Source organism: Sinohyriopsis cumingii, chromosome 17 (assembly GCF_028554795.1).
Source record: "Sinohyriopsis cumingii isolate HCF-2022 chromosome 17, ASM2855479v2, whole genome shotgun sequence".
Taxonomy (NCBI): Eukaryota; Metazoa; Mollusca; class Bivalvia; order Unionida; family Unionidae; genus Sinohyriopsis; species Sinohyriopsis cumingii.
In genome coordinates, this window is record NC_142977.1 from 46,767,572 (window position 1) to 46,785,182 (window position 17,611).

Consider the following 17,611-nt stretch of genomic DNA (forward strand, 5'->3'; position numbering starts at 1 on the left):
CAAGCGAATTAAAAACGCCGTCATTGACCCCACCGCCGACTTCGTCATCAAAACCCCCCAAGACTACGTTGAAAGGTTCATAATTAAACCAAATAATGAATTAGACAAGTAGTATTATTATACAAATGGACCAAGAATTTCAGCCGCATCCTGTGCTCGTTAATTACGAGACATCTCGCGACGGCGTTGTTCGAAACCGCAGACTGAAGAAGCCGGTTGGTACCGTAAATAATCAGGGGTATTTGATGTTTGGTGCCGGAAAGAAGAAGTATTATGTTCATAGGATGGTATTTGAAGTATTCAACGGATTAATCGAGAATGGACTTGTGATTGATCATATTAATAATAATAAGACTGATAATTCTCTTATAAACTTGCAAGCTATCTCGCAAAGTCAGAATACCAAAAAAGGCAAAACTGGTAAATACTCAAACAAAGCAAAACCCGTAAAGTCATTTGATACAACAACTCACGAAGAAAAAACTTTTCAGTCGATGAATGAAGCCAGTAGATACTTTGACATTTGTATCGCCTCAATACGAAAAGTAGCAGAACGAGTATATCAAACAGCAATCTCAAAAAAGACCGGGCATAGAATTCGATTTTCATATGTAAATATCAGCGAGTGACGAAGTCACCGGCGCCTATGGCGCTGACGAAGTCGCCATGACAATAAATTGTCCATTCCGGAAGAAAACGAATGTTAACACACTGCGCAGAGTTCATTTTTTTTTATTTAAAAACAAGATGTTTTATAAGAATAATGAATATCGAAGACATCAATAATATATTAGCCGAGATTTCAAAATTAAAAAATCAAGGAATTGAATTATCTGATGGTCTCGACAGCGAAAAAATATTATCCGATTATGAGATTATTAACGAACAATCGAAACGGGGGCGTTTTACCCTGGCCCGCGAGTACTTTTTTATAAAACGATTACAACATACGATTAATGAAAACTTGTACCACAATGACGCAAATGCATTCATTGGACTATTCACTGCTGTTGAAATAATACGAAAAAAACTCGGACGTGTTTATGAACGACGCCGGGAGATTTCTAGTAAGATCAAAAACATTAGAAGGATTATAGACGAAAACTCCGTGGAGCCCCCGATGGTACACTCGGCGGGAAATTAGAAATTGCGGAGCAATTTGCAATAATGGTAGGCGAATCACTTACTACTCGGCTAGCCAGAGAGCGGCTAGCGGCGCTTAAAAAGTTCATACCGTTACGAGACAGGGTCCGAGAACAACTTCAAACGCGGCAGCAACTACAAACCGATTATACTGTTGGAAGCGAACAACTCTTTGCTCCGATAACGAGTGCAACCAAAGACGTGAAAACAGCGATATACGGGGATATTCCCGACGAAGAAAGAAAGAAAAAGGCGTCACTGCTTGGCGTACTTGAAAAGATAGCGGCTCAGACCGAACAAACGAAGAGGTCTTTGAGGCCACCACCACTCGCTATAATGGACCCACAAGAACCTTATGTTACAATGGCCGACGAAGAAGAACTAGGTGCTACCGCAAGAGAACCAGAAGAAGAAATACCGGAAGAAATACCGGAAGAAATACCGGAAGAAAAAGAGAAAGGGGGGAATATACCCCGTAATGTACTCAAGAAGAGCACAATAGATCAAATTAGAGGCTTCAGCAGCAGGGAAGAATTAGTTAATTTTACTGCCTCTAATTTTGCTAAGAGCATACGAGATAAGGAGCATATCAATAGCGGTTACGAGAAAAATATAAAGACATTAAAGGATTGGACAAGAATAGTGTATTTAGCGAGTAAACACGAGAATGCATTACCACATCGTGGTGATCCCGATTACGACGCATTCCACAAGGAAGTTGAAAAAAGGGTAAAACTAAAAAAAGGAAAAGGATACTCTGTTGGTAAAGAATCCTACGGCGTTACCTGTCCTAATAGTGTTCTCAGTGATATATCACGGCTAGAGGTACTAATCGGAGGAAAACGAGCCGGAAATAACTCTCCGGAAATAATCAATGAGGCCGCTGATATTTGCAAGCGGTTATTTACGGGCGGTATCATGGACATTAGTGCGTATCGAACGCTCATAGACGAGTTAGTGGATGATTAAAAAAATTATAAAATTGTCGTTTTTGTTAATTTTTGTTAATTTTTGGTCGTTTTTGGTCGTTTTTTGGTCGTTTTTGGTCGTTTTTTTGTCGCTTTTGGTCGGTTTTTACGGGCGAAAACCCCAGGAAATCATTTAGAGAAAATCGATGTTTTTTACCAAAAACCGGCAAAAACCAACCAAAAACGACCAAAAATCGACAAAAAAAGACAAAAATTGACAAAAATTGACAAAAAACGCGGATTTTTACCGCCGATGAAAACCCCAGGAAATCATTTAGAGAAAATCGATGTTTTTGACAAAATTTATAATTCGGTGGTGGGGGGGGGGTGATCAATCACTAATTGGAAAACTGGTGTTTTTATAATAAAGATGATCATACACTACAACCATGATAAACCAGTACTCGTCTACGTGGTAAACTCGCGATTGCCTGTTTACCGCGCGTACTATGGAGATGGTCTCGGTAGCACCATTGCGGGGTTATTCACAAGAATGGCTCCAAAAGTAGCGCCGTTAGCCAAACAATTAGGAATGAAGGCTATTGATGTTATTCGTGATAGGGGTATTAGTGCTATTGGAGATGTTGCCGGAAAGGCGCTTTCAGCCGCGCGGGACAAACTAATGTCGTTGGTGAGAAAACGAAAACAGAAACCACCGGTGATGCCATCAACGACAGTGATGCCTGCAAATGTCAGTAAAGTAATAAATAACGCCGTGGAAGAAAAACTAGAGTCGTTGGCGGCTCAGTCATTGATGACGACTCCGTCGTTGGCGGCTCAGTCATCCGCCGATGCGGCAACGAACGCGCTCATGAACGCGATAGCGGGAAGTGGTCTACGACGAAAAAATCGCAATTGAAAACACCGACATGAATAATAATAGAAATGTTTGCGCGAACCGCTGACCCCGCGTTTGATATGGACGCCCCAGTGCGCAGGGATGATTCTGTCCGTGATTATCAATATTATTCTTAATATGCAGCGCAACCTGACCTACGATCGCGAATTGAACTTCAAGTCCAAGATACCAGTAAATATTTTTTGCCGTGTGAAGCGTTTATCGAAATCGAGGGAGAACTCGTGACAAATGCTGCCGATAATGCACCGTACGCAGACGACGATCGTGTTCGAGTTGGTTTTGTCAACAACGGTATCATGGCGTTATTTGAGAGTGCCAGATATCTTATTGACGGGCGAGAAATTGAATCAATAGAACGCGAGGTTGATGTTGCAACAACGATAATTGGGTTAGCGAGATACTCGGATGATTATACAAGATCGGCGGGCCCATCTATGATGTTCGCAAAGGACACCACTAATAACGCTGATCATCTTCAGTACGTCAACGTGCTGGTGGAAAGAGATACCGCAGTTGACCCACAGGCTGAAGCAAATAACCCAGACCGCAGAGCAAGACCAGGCGCTAATTTCAATATTATAAAAAGTCTTAACGATAATTACAATCTAGGATTCGCAACACGAGTAGGAATGTTGCAAAGACCACGCCGGCAGTTTTCATGCGCGATTCCACTCCATCACATATTTGGATTCTGCAGAAATGTTAGAAAAGTCATCTATGGGGCTAAGCATACAATCGCGCTGACGCGAAGGGGCGATGATAACAATGCAATATGGCGTGCTGCTGGCGTCGCTGCCGGTAAAGTCATTTTAACTAAAATGGCATTGTGGATGCCGGTGCTGACTCCATCAGTTACCACGGAAGCACGATTGTTAGCATTTATGGAACAGGAAGGAAAATCGTTGTTGAGTTGGCTAGCGGTAACAACTGATGCTAAAGAGGATAACGTCGCCGATACGTTTACATGGCACCTGGCATCAAGACAGGGTGTTTCAGCCCCGCGTCATATATTCATAGCGCTACAGAATAGGGAACGATTGGGCAGTCAAGAACGCAGCCATATGATATTTGATCAACTAGGAGTCAGGGATGTTTCGCTGAGAATAAACGGACAACAGGAACCATCCGAGGATATACAGCTTAATTACGGCGACAACCATATCGCACGTGTGTACCATCGATTGCTGTCATATATGGGTCGTGATCAAAACGTCGACACTGGTTTGCAAATATCACAATTTGATTTTAAAAACCTGTATCCGATTTATTATTTTTCGCTGGAACATCTTGATTTAACGAGACAATCCGTCGTTGATATACACTTCCGAGCTCGTATAGCCCCGGGTGGTGCCAATTATAGAGCGGTTGCTGTCATTCTCAGCGATAAATCAATGCTGCTAGAAGGTGTTGGTGGACGAATGAGAATCGTTGATGCGCCAGTAGAAACCATGTAATTGAAAACACAAACTCGTTTACAATAAAATGTCGTATAGTGTTGTCAGTGTAGAGTTGACTGATGGTCAAGTCAAGAAATTACGATCAAAGTCGGCTAAACAATGCGGGACCACAATAACGCTGAAGCCGTCACAGATGGCAGGTGGTAATCATAAGATATCGTTGACGGCGCGTCAAATAAAACATTTCAATAATGCGATGAAGAATAAAAAGGGTGTTCAAATAGATTTTTCAGCCGCAGCGATTAAAAACATGGAAAAGACCGGTGGGATATATCCGCTGTTAGCTGCGATTCCAGCGTTGATTGCCGCGGCCGCACCAGCGGTGGCTAAGGCGGCGGCGTTGGGGGCCGTTGGTACCGCGGCGGGAATGGCATTGAAAAAGGCAACCGGGAAAGGCTATAAAAAAAAAACGACCCGTAGCCGGAAAGGGTCTAAGACTACCGGGGACCCCGTATTCATGGTACTCGGGAAAGGGTCTAAGACTACCGGGAACCGTTTATTAACTCCTATGTCTAATTTTGATTTAATAGACGCCGCAAACGCGCTAGCGATAAAAAACTTCAGAGGTGTTTTTATGAGGGATCAATTACCGGCGGCACCAAGGAATATTGAAACCGGCATAATTAACCTCGATGGGTCCTCCGGAGCGGGAACTCATTGGGTTGCGTACGCGATTGATCCGCGTGCGATCGTCTATTTTGATTCATACGGGTTAGCTCCGCCGAAAGAGTTCATGCGGTATATCCGGGTGTGTTCAGCCCGGGTTTTTTATTCCACGCTGCCAACACAGCGATTAAGTGACCCACCGATATGTGGCCGTGAGGTATTGAACGTACTCGCGGAGATTTCATCATCGCGGAAACCACCTCATGTGGTTGTAAACGAATACACTAGTGGGGTCGTAGAGGCACGGCGGGTTAATTAAAAACACCGTTTTTTTTACAATAACGATGATTGATATTTGGGGACGACCTATCTCGGCGCTGAAAGAGTCCACGAAAACGCCCGCCACCGATGACATAAAAAAACTAATCGAGGATGAAATCGCCGATAAGTTGAATTTAACAAGTGTTGACCCGGGCGAAATAGTTGTATTTCAAGACCGCCAGGGTAAATTGAAATCCAGTAATGTGTCGCTGGATGACGTTTTAACACGACGGCGTGATGCCGCCGAGAACACTATCGCGTTGTATACCAGCGACGGACGACTCAAACCGGGTGAACATCTGTCGACGGTGACGGATAGGGTAACATTAGTCCAAGACGGTTTTATAAGGTTGAATGGATTGGTGATCGAACTCGACGCGCAGGTGAAAAAATCTGTCACCGAGGTGAAAAAATCTGTCACCGATATACAACTCACTACCGCTAGTTTTTTTGGGACCCCGACGGTAACCGAACCGAATCTTGCGGGGATAAAAACTACTATTTCGGAGTTTACAACGCTGTCGGGCCAATTTTACACGTTACGAAAAAATGTTAACAGGATCGATGACAACTTTGATAAATTCTTTGGTAAAAAAAATACCAAACCGGATGAGATTACAATAACTATAAATGATATCACTGCGTATAGACAGGAAATAGAAACAATCAAAACTGATGTTGCAACGAACAAAAGGAGTGTAGACGTGCATGAACGGGAAATAGAAATAATCGGCGCTAATGTTGCAACGATCATAAATAATGTAGACTCGCATGGACGGAAAATAGAAACAATCAAAACTGATGTTACAACGATCATAAATAATGTGGACGCGCACACACAGGACATAATAACAATCAGAGCTGATATTGAAGCGAACAAAAAGGGTGTAGACGCGCATACACAGGAAATAGGAACAATCAAAACTGATATTGAAGCGAACAAAAAAAATGTAGACGCGTATTGGCGGGGAATAGGAATAATCAAAACTGATGTTGCAGCGAACAAAAAAGGCATAGACGTGCATACATATGAAATAGGAACAATCAAACTTGATGTTGCAGCGAACAAAAAAAGTATGACCGAGAATACACGGGAAATAGAAACAATCAAAACTAATGTTGCAGCGAACAAGAATAATATAGACGCGCATACAGGGGAAATAATAACGCTCAGAACTGATGTTGCAGCGGTCAAAACTAGTGTAGACGCGTATGGAGGGGAAATAATAACGCTCAAAACTTATGTTGAAGCGAACGAAAGAGGTATGAGCGGGCATTGGAGGGAAATAGTTAAACTCGCTGCTAATAATGCAGCGATCAGAACTAGTATGACCGAAAATACACAGGAAATAGGAACGATCAAACTTGATGTTGCAGCGAACAAAAAAAATATAACAGAGCAACTCGAAAAAATAAAAATCCCTCATGAGAACGCCATCAACACAGTATACACGATTCGGCATGGATCATTCACTTGGACTCCTACACAGAATATAGTAAATATTACCGCGACTGTTAAGGGCATTTATTGATTGACACTGGTTTCAATGATGCAGTTTAATATATTATCGTCGAGTTCATCCGGGTTTAACAATACAATATCAACAATTATAGACAAGGACGCAACTGAACCGTTTACAATTTATGCCGTTGATAGAAGTTTAACCAAGGCAAACATTACATGGTATGTGGAATTTGTAGCGAATCTAAGTAATTAAAAACACTAGCTCTTTTAAAATAAAATGACCACCAGGGTAATTGAATCAGAGGTATCACCGACGTCACATCAATATCGATTCGATACCGCAAAAGAATTCTCCGCGAACTTGAAAACGCTTTCCGAACAATACCGCGCAAAAATAAAAAAATACCGCCGAAAAATAACCGCCATCGACGCGGTCGTGTACTCGGTGTCGGGTATAGTAGCCGGTACCGGTGTTATTTTATCCACGGTGACCACGATAGCCCCGATCGCTGTTCCAATCGCTATCTCCGCAATGACAACAATTGCTGGAGTTGCCAACGCAATCACTAGGAAAATATCATCGTGTTTTTAGAAAAAACTCAACGAGTATACAGTAAAACATCAAATAGTATCCGACGCGTACTCGAAATTATCCGGGTTGATCTCGTTGTCGATTGATAATTTGTTCATATCCGATGTTGAATTCTCCACGATGGTCCAGTTGTATAGCTCCGCGATGTCAAAAATCGAGGATTTTCAACTGGAAGCCGGAACCACTTCAATGACCTAAAAACAAGCAGGTTGTTAATATTCGGTGTCAAAATTAAACACTAAAAACAACGAATAATAATAATGTCGCTGAACCCCGAAGGGTTTCAATTACTTCAGCGGATCGCGGAGAACACCACTCCGGTACAAACAAATATGATATCGATAACGTCAACGAAACCCGAATTCAGTGTGAACTTCCCATCACCGGTTCCAGTGAAGGAAATAGCGCTGGCAAAATTGCGAGTATATCACAGTTGGCCTAATATTCGAGCGGACGCATTTAACGGACAACAACCTAATAACTCGCTGGTTTTTGCATGGACAAGTAAACCCGATGGAACCCCAGACTGGAAGGAGGTTACAATACCAACTGGGTCATACCAAATAGAACAAATCAATAAAGAATTTCAACGCAGGATAAAATCGATCACAGGAAAAGAGTCAAAAATCGCTATTACGGTTCATGAACCGACGTTATCGTCGACGATTGAAATAAGCACACCGGGGTATATGGTTGATATCTATAACAGTTCAATAAGAACCATACTATGATGGCCTAAGAATCCACCTCATGAAATCGCCGCGGACCCCCCCACGAATGCGCAATCGTATCATGAGATTACCCCCCGGTATCAAGATAATTTGTCTATTATGAAAAGCACGTTATTGCCCAGTTGGTTTATATTTCAAAACAGAAATACCATGCAATGGTATTTTCAGCATGAGGAAACTTCTGAATCATCCGTCGTGATCACAGTTAGTTTAAATGATATCATTGATATGTTTGCCGAGATTAATCGTATTTGCCAATCACAACTAGAACAGCTACGGAAAACAAAAGCACAAAAACACGTTGAGGTGTTAAATCAACTTATATCAGACATGGAATATATTAATAAACGAATCGTTGAGACAATATCTGCTAACAGCGATGATAATAAGCAAAAATTCCTAACCGAGTATAATATCACAGAAGCCGAGTTACCCGATTTCAAGTTTCCAGAATACAACGTGCCAGAACTAAGAAAGTCTCTTAATGATTTTTTCGCCCCATCAACTATCCTCAGACACGATAACGGAGATGATGGTAGGCATATTGCCCCGTACAACGTAAATATCGCATCGGTGATAGCAATCAATCTAGTGTGCGATGTTATCGAAGGGAGTTACCAGGTGGATACCAAGCAATCAAATCAGGCTCAACAGGGGTATATCCTTTATTCATTTTCACCAACAGCCCCTCCGGGATTCTTAATCGTTGAGAGTCCGATTAATCCGGTCTATATGAGATGCCATAATCGGTTTTTAACGAGAATTAATTTTAGACTTACCGATCAGTCAAATAGCCTAATTGATCTACAAGAGGAGGAGTTAGTGATCACTCTGTTTGTAAAATCATAGCAGCAGGGGGGGGGGCGATGACATCGACGCGGTCGTCGCTGTGTTTACCGGACGCTGACGACGCTGGGGATCGGCGCGCAGAAGGTATTAATTAAACCAAATGACGATTGGACGATCCCCGACGACGACGTCGTCTTTTTTTTTACCGGGCGCTGACGACACCGGATCCGCTGAGTGCAGAAAGTATTAATTAAGCCAAATGACGTTTGGACAAAATGTCCGATTCGCCCCCCCTGCTGTTCTCTGTAATTAATTTTCTGAGGTTAGTATCAGTGAATGGTTTATTGTGGGTTATGGTAGATCGTTCCAAGAGTCGACAAATGTTGGTATATACGACTTTTCCAATAGCGATTCTACATCAGTTGTGAATGATTTCGTTTAAGTGAACAGGGTGGGAAGAGATAAGTTATATAATCCGGAAACGCATTGTTGATAATTTTATAAAATCTACAAGATATTTTTTTTTATATTTCACATTTCTACGAGAGTAGACCATCGACTTTCAAAATAAGCTCCTTCTCTGCTTGCAAATTTGGAAGTTCAAAGACTATTCCGGCTGCTTTATGATAAGACATTTCAAGTCTTACGGAATCAGAGCCAGGATTGGAAAAACGTATAAAATGCATACGTAGATTAATTAAACTGTTATCAGACTATGTTTTCATAACACATAATTAAACTTTTTCGGATGTGCAATGCGCATCGATCCTGAATGAATTATAGATAAAATATAGTTGCTCTAAGAACGATTGGGTGGTAAAATAATTAGCCACATTTGGTCCCTGTTATGATTGTAGCTAAGTGAGAGGAAATGCGCTGTTGAAGAAAACAATTTATTACCTTTCCTCCATGTCTTTACACAAATTAAAGAATTCATTCCAAACATTACCAATTAATGTACTGAACAGTTCATAATTGCATCTTTCCTTTTTTTTATATAAAGCCAAACATTTCCCTTGAATAAATGTATTTTGGGATAATCTAATTTTATACTAACAAATATAGGTTTGTGATAACTAATACGTTCTTGTGCAGGCATTGTACCAGATTCGACTATGTGGAAGTCTGCTAATGCGATAATCCGATCAAGCAGGTTTGCTGAGTGTGTGGAGAAGTGACCTGGTTGATTTACCGTCTTAATGAGATCGATATTCATTCATAGATCGTTAGTTTATTATTCAAAGGCTTACGAAGGTCGGCAGTAAGATCGTCCTTATAGAAACGTACACAATAAATCGCTCGCGGCATCAATAGTGGACGAAATGGTGTCCCGACATTCAATATCTGAGTTCGAAGTATACATATAAGTACAAAGCACAATGGAAACGAATTTCGTCTATATTATTTAGGCGTTACTTGTAGAGAAATAATTATTTTAAAAACAATTAAATATTAAGAATAATTCTCATATTGATTAAAAATTGGTAATTAGTGTGACCACGTACAATAAGTGATTCAGCTGTACTTGCTATCCTTTAGGCTTTGCCTATTTACTATTATGTTCAAATCTTAAAATGAAATAATCTTTATATAATTGCAATGCCAGTAGCTGGTAAAGGAACGTAGCATTTCCATTGGTCAGAATGTTACCACGTGATCAAAATGAATTACGTTTATTTCGTATGAACTATAAGAAGAACTACTTTTCTAAGAATACCCACTTCTATAAATAGAGTCACTTGTACAGCATAAGATAAACACTGCCAGTTAAGCCATACACTTAGTAAGCATTAAAGGAAAAAAACAAACATTCTAACAGTTAAAAAAAATGAATACATTTGGTTTTCATTGGTTGAAGGACTGGTATTATGATGACCTTATTACGACAGAGCAAGACAATCCCAAGTGCTATGAATAACTACGTAACAGAAAACCCCAAACATGTATTACTACGCTCAATTAAGATTAATGTTTTTTAATGATGCAAACAAAATAACATAACGAATAATTGAAATTTCAATTATAAGAGTTTAACGTTGTTTTTCCTGAGTTTATCGTGGTATAAACTGTCAGTTGCCGACTCACACAGCTTACATAACGCACTTCGGGCGTTATTTGCTGTGTGAGTTGGCAACTGACAGTTTATACCAAGATAAACTCAGAAAAAAACAACGCTAAACTCTTAAATATCTGAATGTAGATTTCTATTCAAATCCATTAAATCGTGTTGAATACACCTGGGTAAGTAGTGCACATGGTGGCAAAATGAAACACCAACAACAAGAAAATTTCTTACATTTCTACTCTTTCAACTTGTATTCCCCATCTCTCCGTGGCGTCATCCAAAACAGACTGAAATGTTAGAATATTCAATGGTATAAAGTTAAACGAGGAATCACGTAAAATAGATTGTGGAATTAACATTGCATGCTGAACAATTGTACAATTAAACAGATGCACGAAGACTGAGGCAGAAGAGTAAAACTAAGATCAAAATAATTCTTCACTCAATGCACGGTAGCATTATTCACTGTTTTCAGCGAAATACTTCTCCGGATATCAAAATGTCGATCGGAAGATCCTAAAAAGTCTGGTCACATTCTAAGTATACCAGATTTTCGTCTGGATTTCTGAAATGTATTGTAGAGAATGGTTAAGGCCTCATATATTGTGGTCACTCTGTCCTATTTGTAAATAATAATAATAATAATAATAATTATTATTATTATTATTATTATTATTATTGCTTACTTGTACGCCCTGACTGATCCCTTCCCTGTCTGATAAGATTTCTGTCAAATTCTTCAGGCCCAGAATGTTCCTGAGTGTTGTCTGGGCCAGTAGTCTTGCAGAGTGGTGAGCGTTCTCCACGTTGGCTACAGATATTGTTGGCTTGGACACACGGTAATACACTACTGCGTCCACACAGACTGTGACACTGTCCTTAGTTAGTACCTGTAAAAAAATAAAGGTAAGGAAGAGGTATCTCATTGTTAACAAATATGTTGAAATTTCGCAGTACATGCACTTTCTCAGCTGATGCTCCCGTTATTTTCCGATTAAAGATACGTTAATCAGACGGACCAGTCCTGAGTTTTTGTTTTGTTGTTTGCCTGTGTGTGTGTGTGTGTGTGTGTGTGTGTGTGCGTGCGGGTGGTGGGTGTGCGTGATCGCGAATAATTTATCCTCAAAACCGTTATTGACATTTATGTAGGAAATACCGTCACAAAACTATTGACAGGCAATGCCTTTCAGATTTGGGTTTTAAAATTTAAATTCAGTAGCTATGTCAACATATGACGAAATTTATTAGGACTATTGATATTTCGTAATAATAAAATATAACACATCACGCCCCAATATTGTGATTATACTTAACAGCACGAGACAATGATGCATTATGATAAATTCACTGACACTTGAAACTGTAATATTTTTTAAGATTTGTTTTCTTATACTGAATGATTTTTTAAAATCACAATACGGTTAGTTTGATAATTAAATATACCTTGCATACATTACCATCTTTGAATTTAAATTACAATGACAAAGAGAAGCTTGTTATATTTTCTTTACATGATATTTGTATCGCCACACATATTGTATCGGGACTCATGTATTATGATACAGTATCGTACCACTATATCGTTTGTGACAAACACATATAAAAATAAGTTATTCAGAAATACACCATGGCTGGAACAAAATAACCTGTTTTTTTTTATTGCATCCTTTATTTGAAAATTGGCATGACTCTAGTCCTCTTACCAAACTATATAAAATGGAATCGGCCCGTCTTGTGCGCTTAATTATGAAAGAAATTTTAGTTGATTTTATGCACAAACAAATTGCATGGACACCACTTATCTAGTAGCAAATATATCAAAATTTGTCTTGGTGAAAAGATTATACCCCAGGCTATTTCGGTCGAGCGATACTGACATACTGACAGTTTGTTGTCAGTTACAATTTGTATATGTATTAGAAATGGTTCTATTTAGGTTTCCTGAGAGGAAGCAAGCTTGTAATTGAACTACGTCATTTAACATCACCTGTATATTATTTGCCAATATTTTTGTTTCATTCAGAAAAGGCAGACCTGATTTAAGTAATCTAACTAATTCACTGGTTGCGATTAAAAAAGTATAATGGAAAGTGAGTCAGGTGGTCGCTAAAAACGATCTATGTTAAAAAAAAAGAATCCTGTTTGTAGCGCTTGAATAGACTTATGAACGGTGTTTTGGGATTTAATCTTGTATTAGAATTAAAATAAACAATTCGTAGCCATTTGCACTGATATAGCTTGAAAGAAATAAAAAGTACTGACTGATGCAATATTCTGGATGTTTGTAAATTAAGAAAGGGAATCGTCATCAATGTCTGATTGTTTGTAAATTAAGAAAGGGAATCGTCATCAATGCATCTTTAAATTAATAAATCCTCGTATTTTAGTTCCCTTTGATCTTGGTCTTCCGTGTGTCTTCTCTGCATTTTTAGGTCGGTAGCATTCTAAGTAGTAAGGTGGGCCACTTTAGCGACAATGGGAATTAGCATTTAAAACATCCCTGGGCCACTTTGGCGACAATGGGAAATTTAACATTACGAAAACCTCTGGGCAACTTTAGCGACAAGGGGAAATTAACATGGGGAATAGAGTTTGGGTCTGTTGAGCGACAAGGGAAATTAACATGGGGAATAAATCGTGGGTCTGTTGAGCGACAAAGGAAATTTAACATGGGAGAAAAAAAGCAATTCTAGGGACAAGGGGAAGTGAACATGGGATTTTTTTTTTGTTTTTTTTTAAAAACAAATAAAAAAAAGGGGGGTAGGCAATTGAAATCGATCTCTTTTCGAGAAATGTGGGTGGCCCTGAAAAGGGCCTTTGGGTTTCTTCTTCTAACTCCTCCACTTCTTCCACCATCCCCTTATCTTTCCCAAAATTCCTTTCTTCTTCCTCTTCTTCTCCTCCTCTGTTATCCAGTCAGGATGGCCCATCTCTCTAAATTTCTGTTGGATCTTCATCCAGTTGTTATTTAATCTTTCAAACTCTAATTTCTTCTTCGTATTCTCTTCTTCCTTTCTCTCTTTGCTCCATTTTTCTTTTATCTTCATCACTTCTACTTTCATTACCTCTCTAATTAGTTCTTCTGCTTTTATCAACTGGTTACAACCCCACTTTACGTACCACCAGTAAGTCCAATGAAAGCTATTTTCTAGGAAGCTCCTGACTTCTATGATATGATCCAAGGCTTCCTTTAAAGTACCTACTCTCACGTAAGGTGGGTCAATGAATCCTCTGATTCTTTCTACTTCTTCCTCAATCATTCCAACTATTTGATCTTTTGCTACTCCAAGACCCTTCACATTGTTCAGGCTACCTTCAAATCTTCCTTCCTTATTCAATCTTTCTACTACATAAGTCCCATCCATGATCCAAAAATAGCTATGTCTCAAATCGTTAAATAATTTTGTCACCTCCATCTTCTTTGTTTATTCCTTAGAATGGTGCGAACGACTAATACTGTGGGTTCTTATAGTGAAAGCGCGGACGTGATGGAAAACATCCCCCTAAAACAAAATTGATATTACCTAGATCATAACCAAACAACGCGCGGACGTGAAGGAAAACATCCCCTACTTTTCTCATTTCATATGATCTACTATCCACATACGTGAATCAGCAATAAACAAACCCCGAATCTACTATCCACACACGCAAAGCATTAAAATGAAACCCTAATCTACTATTCACACAAACCAACTTAAGCTCTTACATAACCCAATAATCTACTATCCACACAAACGTACGTGAGCGCTTACAAACACACACACACACACACACACACACACACACACACACATAAAAACACACACTCACACAAATAAAAAGAGTCAGTGTTTATATTCACACTACTCTACATACACACATTGGCAAATCGATTACTATTTCTTTTCTAAAGGTTTGGGTAGCCCTGAAAAGGGCTGTTTGTTTTTGAACTCCAGTGACACCTGGTTAATGATGGCACCTTCCAGGCCTGGCACCACACACACATCTTCTTCCTCAGTCTCTTTTCACTCTTTTTTGGGGGAGAGCAGAGGCGGGATAAGTGGCTTCAGAACCCCAATCTTCTGTCTCTGGGATTCTGAAATTTCCTCTCTCCTTTTCTTCCTCTTCTTTGTTTCTTCTCTCCTCCTCTTCTTTGTTTCTTCTCTCCTCTTTCATCCTTCCCTCTTCTACGATGGCCTCTGCAGCCAGCTCATTCACTATACGCCTGGCATATTCCAGGTGTACATGAAGTTCAAGCAGTTTAACTAGTCTGGTGTTCATTCTGGTGGTGTTGATCAATCAACAAGGGTAGCTAGACTGCCGAACGATCTTTAATTTATACTGAAAGCGCGGACGTGATGGAAAACATCCCCTAAAACAAAATTGATCTTACCTAGATCATAACCAAACAACGCGCGGACCTAAAAGAAACACTCACTCACTTTTTATACTACCCATCACTATTCTAAAAAATTTTATTAAACCAATAATGTACTATCCACATACGCAAAGCAATCCAATCAAACCCCAAATCTACTCTCCCCACACCTCAAACAGCAAAAAACATCATCATAATCTACTATCCACACAAACGTACGTGAGTACTTACAAACACACAATCATATACACAAACACATACACTCACACTATAAAAAAGTCAGTGTTTATATTCATACTATTCTACCTACACACATTGGCAAATGGATTACTATTTCTTTTCTAGAGTATTGGGTAGCCCTGAAAAGGGCTGTTTTTTTGTTTGCTATGGCAATCTTTTAGTTTCTAAGAATGCGATGTCCTCTGACGATAGACTTTCTGACGATAGGTCTGCTTCTTCGGAAAGAGAAGAAGAACTCTTTGGTGTCGATACGACAATCGACAAAGCCTCTGTCAGGTTCAGGTTGCTGCTGCTGTTGCTGCTGTTGCCGCTCTCTCTGCTGTTTCTGAAGTCTGTACTTCTCTGTCCATTCTTCTTTCTCCCTGTTCACTTCTTCTCTGAAGAGTTCTTCTATCAGGTCTTCAGTGACTTTTAGCATTCTCACATTCTCTATCTCTTCTGGCTTCGGTATCAGACTGTGTCTGACCCTATGCAAATTCACGTAGGCTTCGTTTAGCTTAGCTAGTTTGGAGCACATCTTCGTAGGAGGATGAGTCGGCAATGGATGCTTAGACTGGAAACTGCCCCGGTTTTTAAGTCAAAGCGCGGACGCGAAGGAAAACATCCCTCCACGGTTTTCGAACCGGAACGTTCAATGAGTGCCATGAGAGGGATAGTAAGAAGTCAAAGAGCATGACTCAAAATTCTTATAGCCAAACAAAAGACCAAGGCATTTTTTTCAAAACACAACATTTTTTATTCAAAATCACTTAACACTAACAAACAACTCTAACATTTTTAACAATAATCCAACAATATAACATCAAACATTTTGTTTCAAATGACAAACATTTTTTTTTCCAACTCACACATTATTTTGGACAAGGCTGACAACGTTGTGAATGAAATTGTGATTTCCACTGTTGGAAGTCATTAGGCCATTGATGGACACTACGTTTCCTAGCTTGAGACAAAAGATAAGCATAATGGTCACAAAACCATCGATCTACTTTCACATCGTTTCTAGAAGAAGAACGAGGATCAAAATGAGTCACTAAATGTTCTAAGGAATAGCCCAGGCTGCGATGATGCAGAAAATACACACAATATTGTCCACACACCAAGGAATCTGTGCCTTGTAATTTCACATTATTGAATCGGGTGGTCTGAGCATTTCTTCTCATAAAGTCAATGATATCGTCTTCCAAAGGGGGCAATCCATACGAATCGAAATATTCCACACATCCTTCTTGAGGAAAGTAGACGGCTACCCAGTGGGTTCCTGGGAGATGACTGTCATCCGTGTTGATCACGTAAGCTTGATGGTCTTTAGGTTTGCGATGAGGGAGTTCATCTTTAGCACAGACGACAGGATTCCAAGAAGCCGTGAACGAACTGTGGTTTAAAAGGTAATAAAGTTCCCAGGTATCCATGTTTTGTGTGTTTTTTTCTTCTTCACAGGTAATAATAAGTCGTCAATTCGATCCTGACTTTTTGCTTGAAAATGTCTGACAAATAACCGTTTCTTCGCTTCGTCTCCCCACTCTGATTCAGGAGAACTTCGATACGATGGATCTCTTGAGTGGTTAATGGTGGACAAGAATGTTCACGCAAGTCTTTATACCACTGATGCAACACGACTTCGTCCGAGATGAGACTCCAAGCTTTCTCCAGATACTCGTTCAATTTTTCTTTTTGACTCAGCATTAGGCATTTATCGTGTTGAATTTGACTGGGATGATCGTTTTGACATCCATAGCAATTTTCTTGATCAATTCCGTCATTTTTTCGACCAAGTGTTTGGCAAAACAGGAGACTAAATGGGCTTCTTGTTCTGGCCATCTTGACTTCATCATGATAACTTCTTCGTCTTTGTCTTGAGATTCTTCTTCCCCTGTCTCCTCACATTCCATCTTCAAAGTTTCTCCACTAGGCAAAGAGGGATAACAGTCTTCCATGGCTTCTAATAGTCTAGAATGACTTCTCTCAAACTGTTGATTTCTATGGTATTGTCAAATTCTGCATACAGGATGACG

The 17,611-nt window shown here is 39.8% G+C and overlaps 1 protein-coding gene across 1 annotated transcript in view; it reads right to left on the bottom strand.

Annotated features, from left to right (window-relative positions):
• Positions 1-17,611, bottom strand: part of LOC149778543 (band 7 protein AGAP004871-like) — a 69,189-nt gene that overhangs the window by 8,994 nt on the left and 42,584 nt on the right. Inside the window, exons 5-6 of the mRNA XM_089939442.1 lie at positions 11,683-11,886; positions 11,228-11,283 (exon numbers count right to left, since the gene is read on the bottom strand). Coding sequence (XP_089795568.1) covers positions 11,228-11,283; positions 11,683-11,886 — 260 coding nt within the window. The remainder of the gene's footprint in view (positions 1-11,227; positions 11,284-11,682; positions 11,887-17,611) is intronic.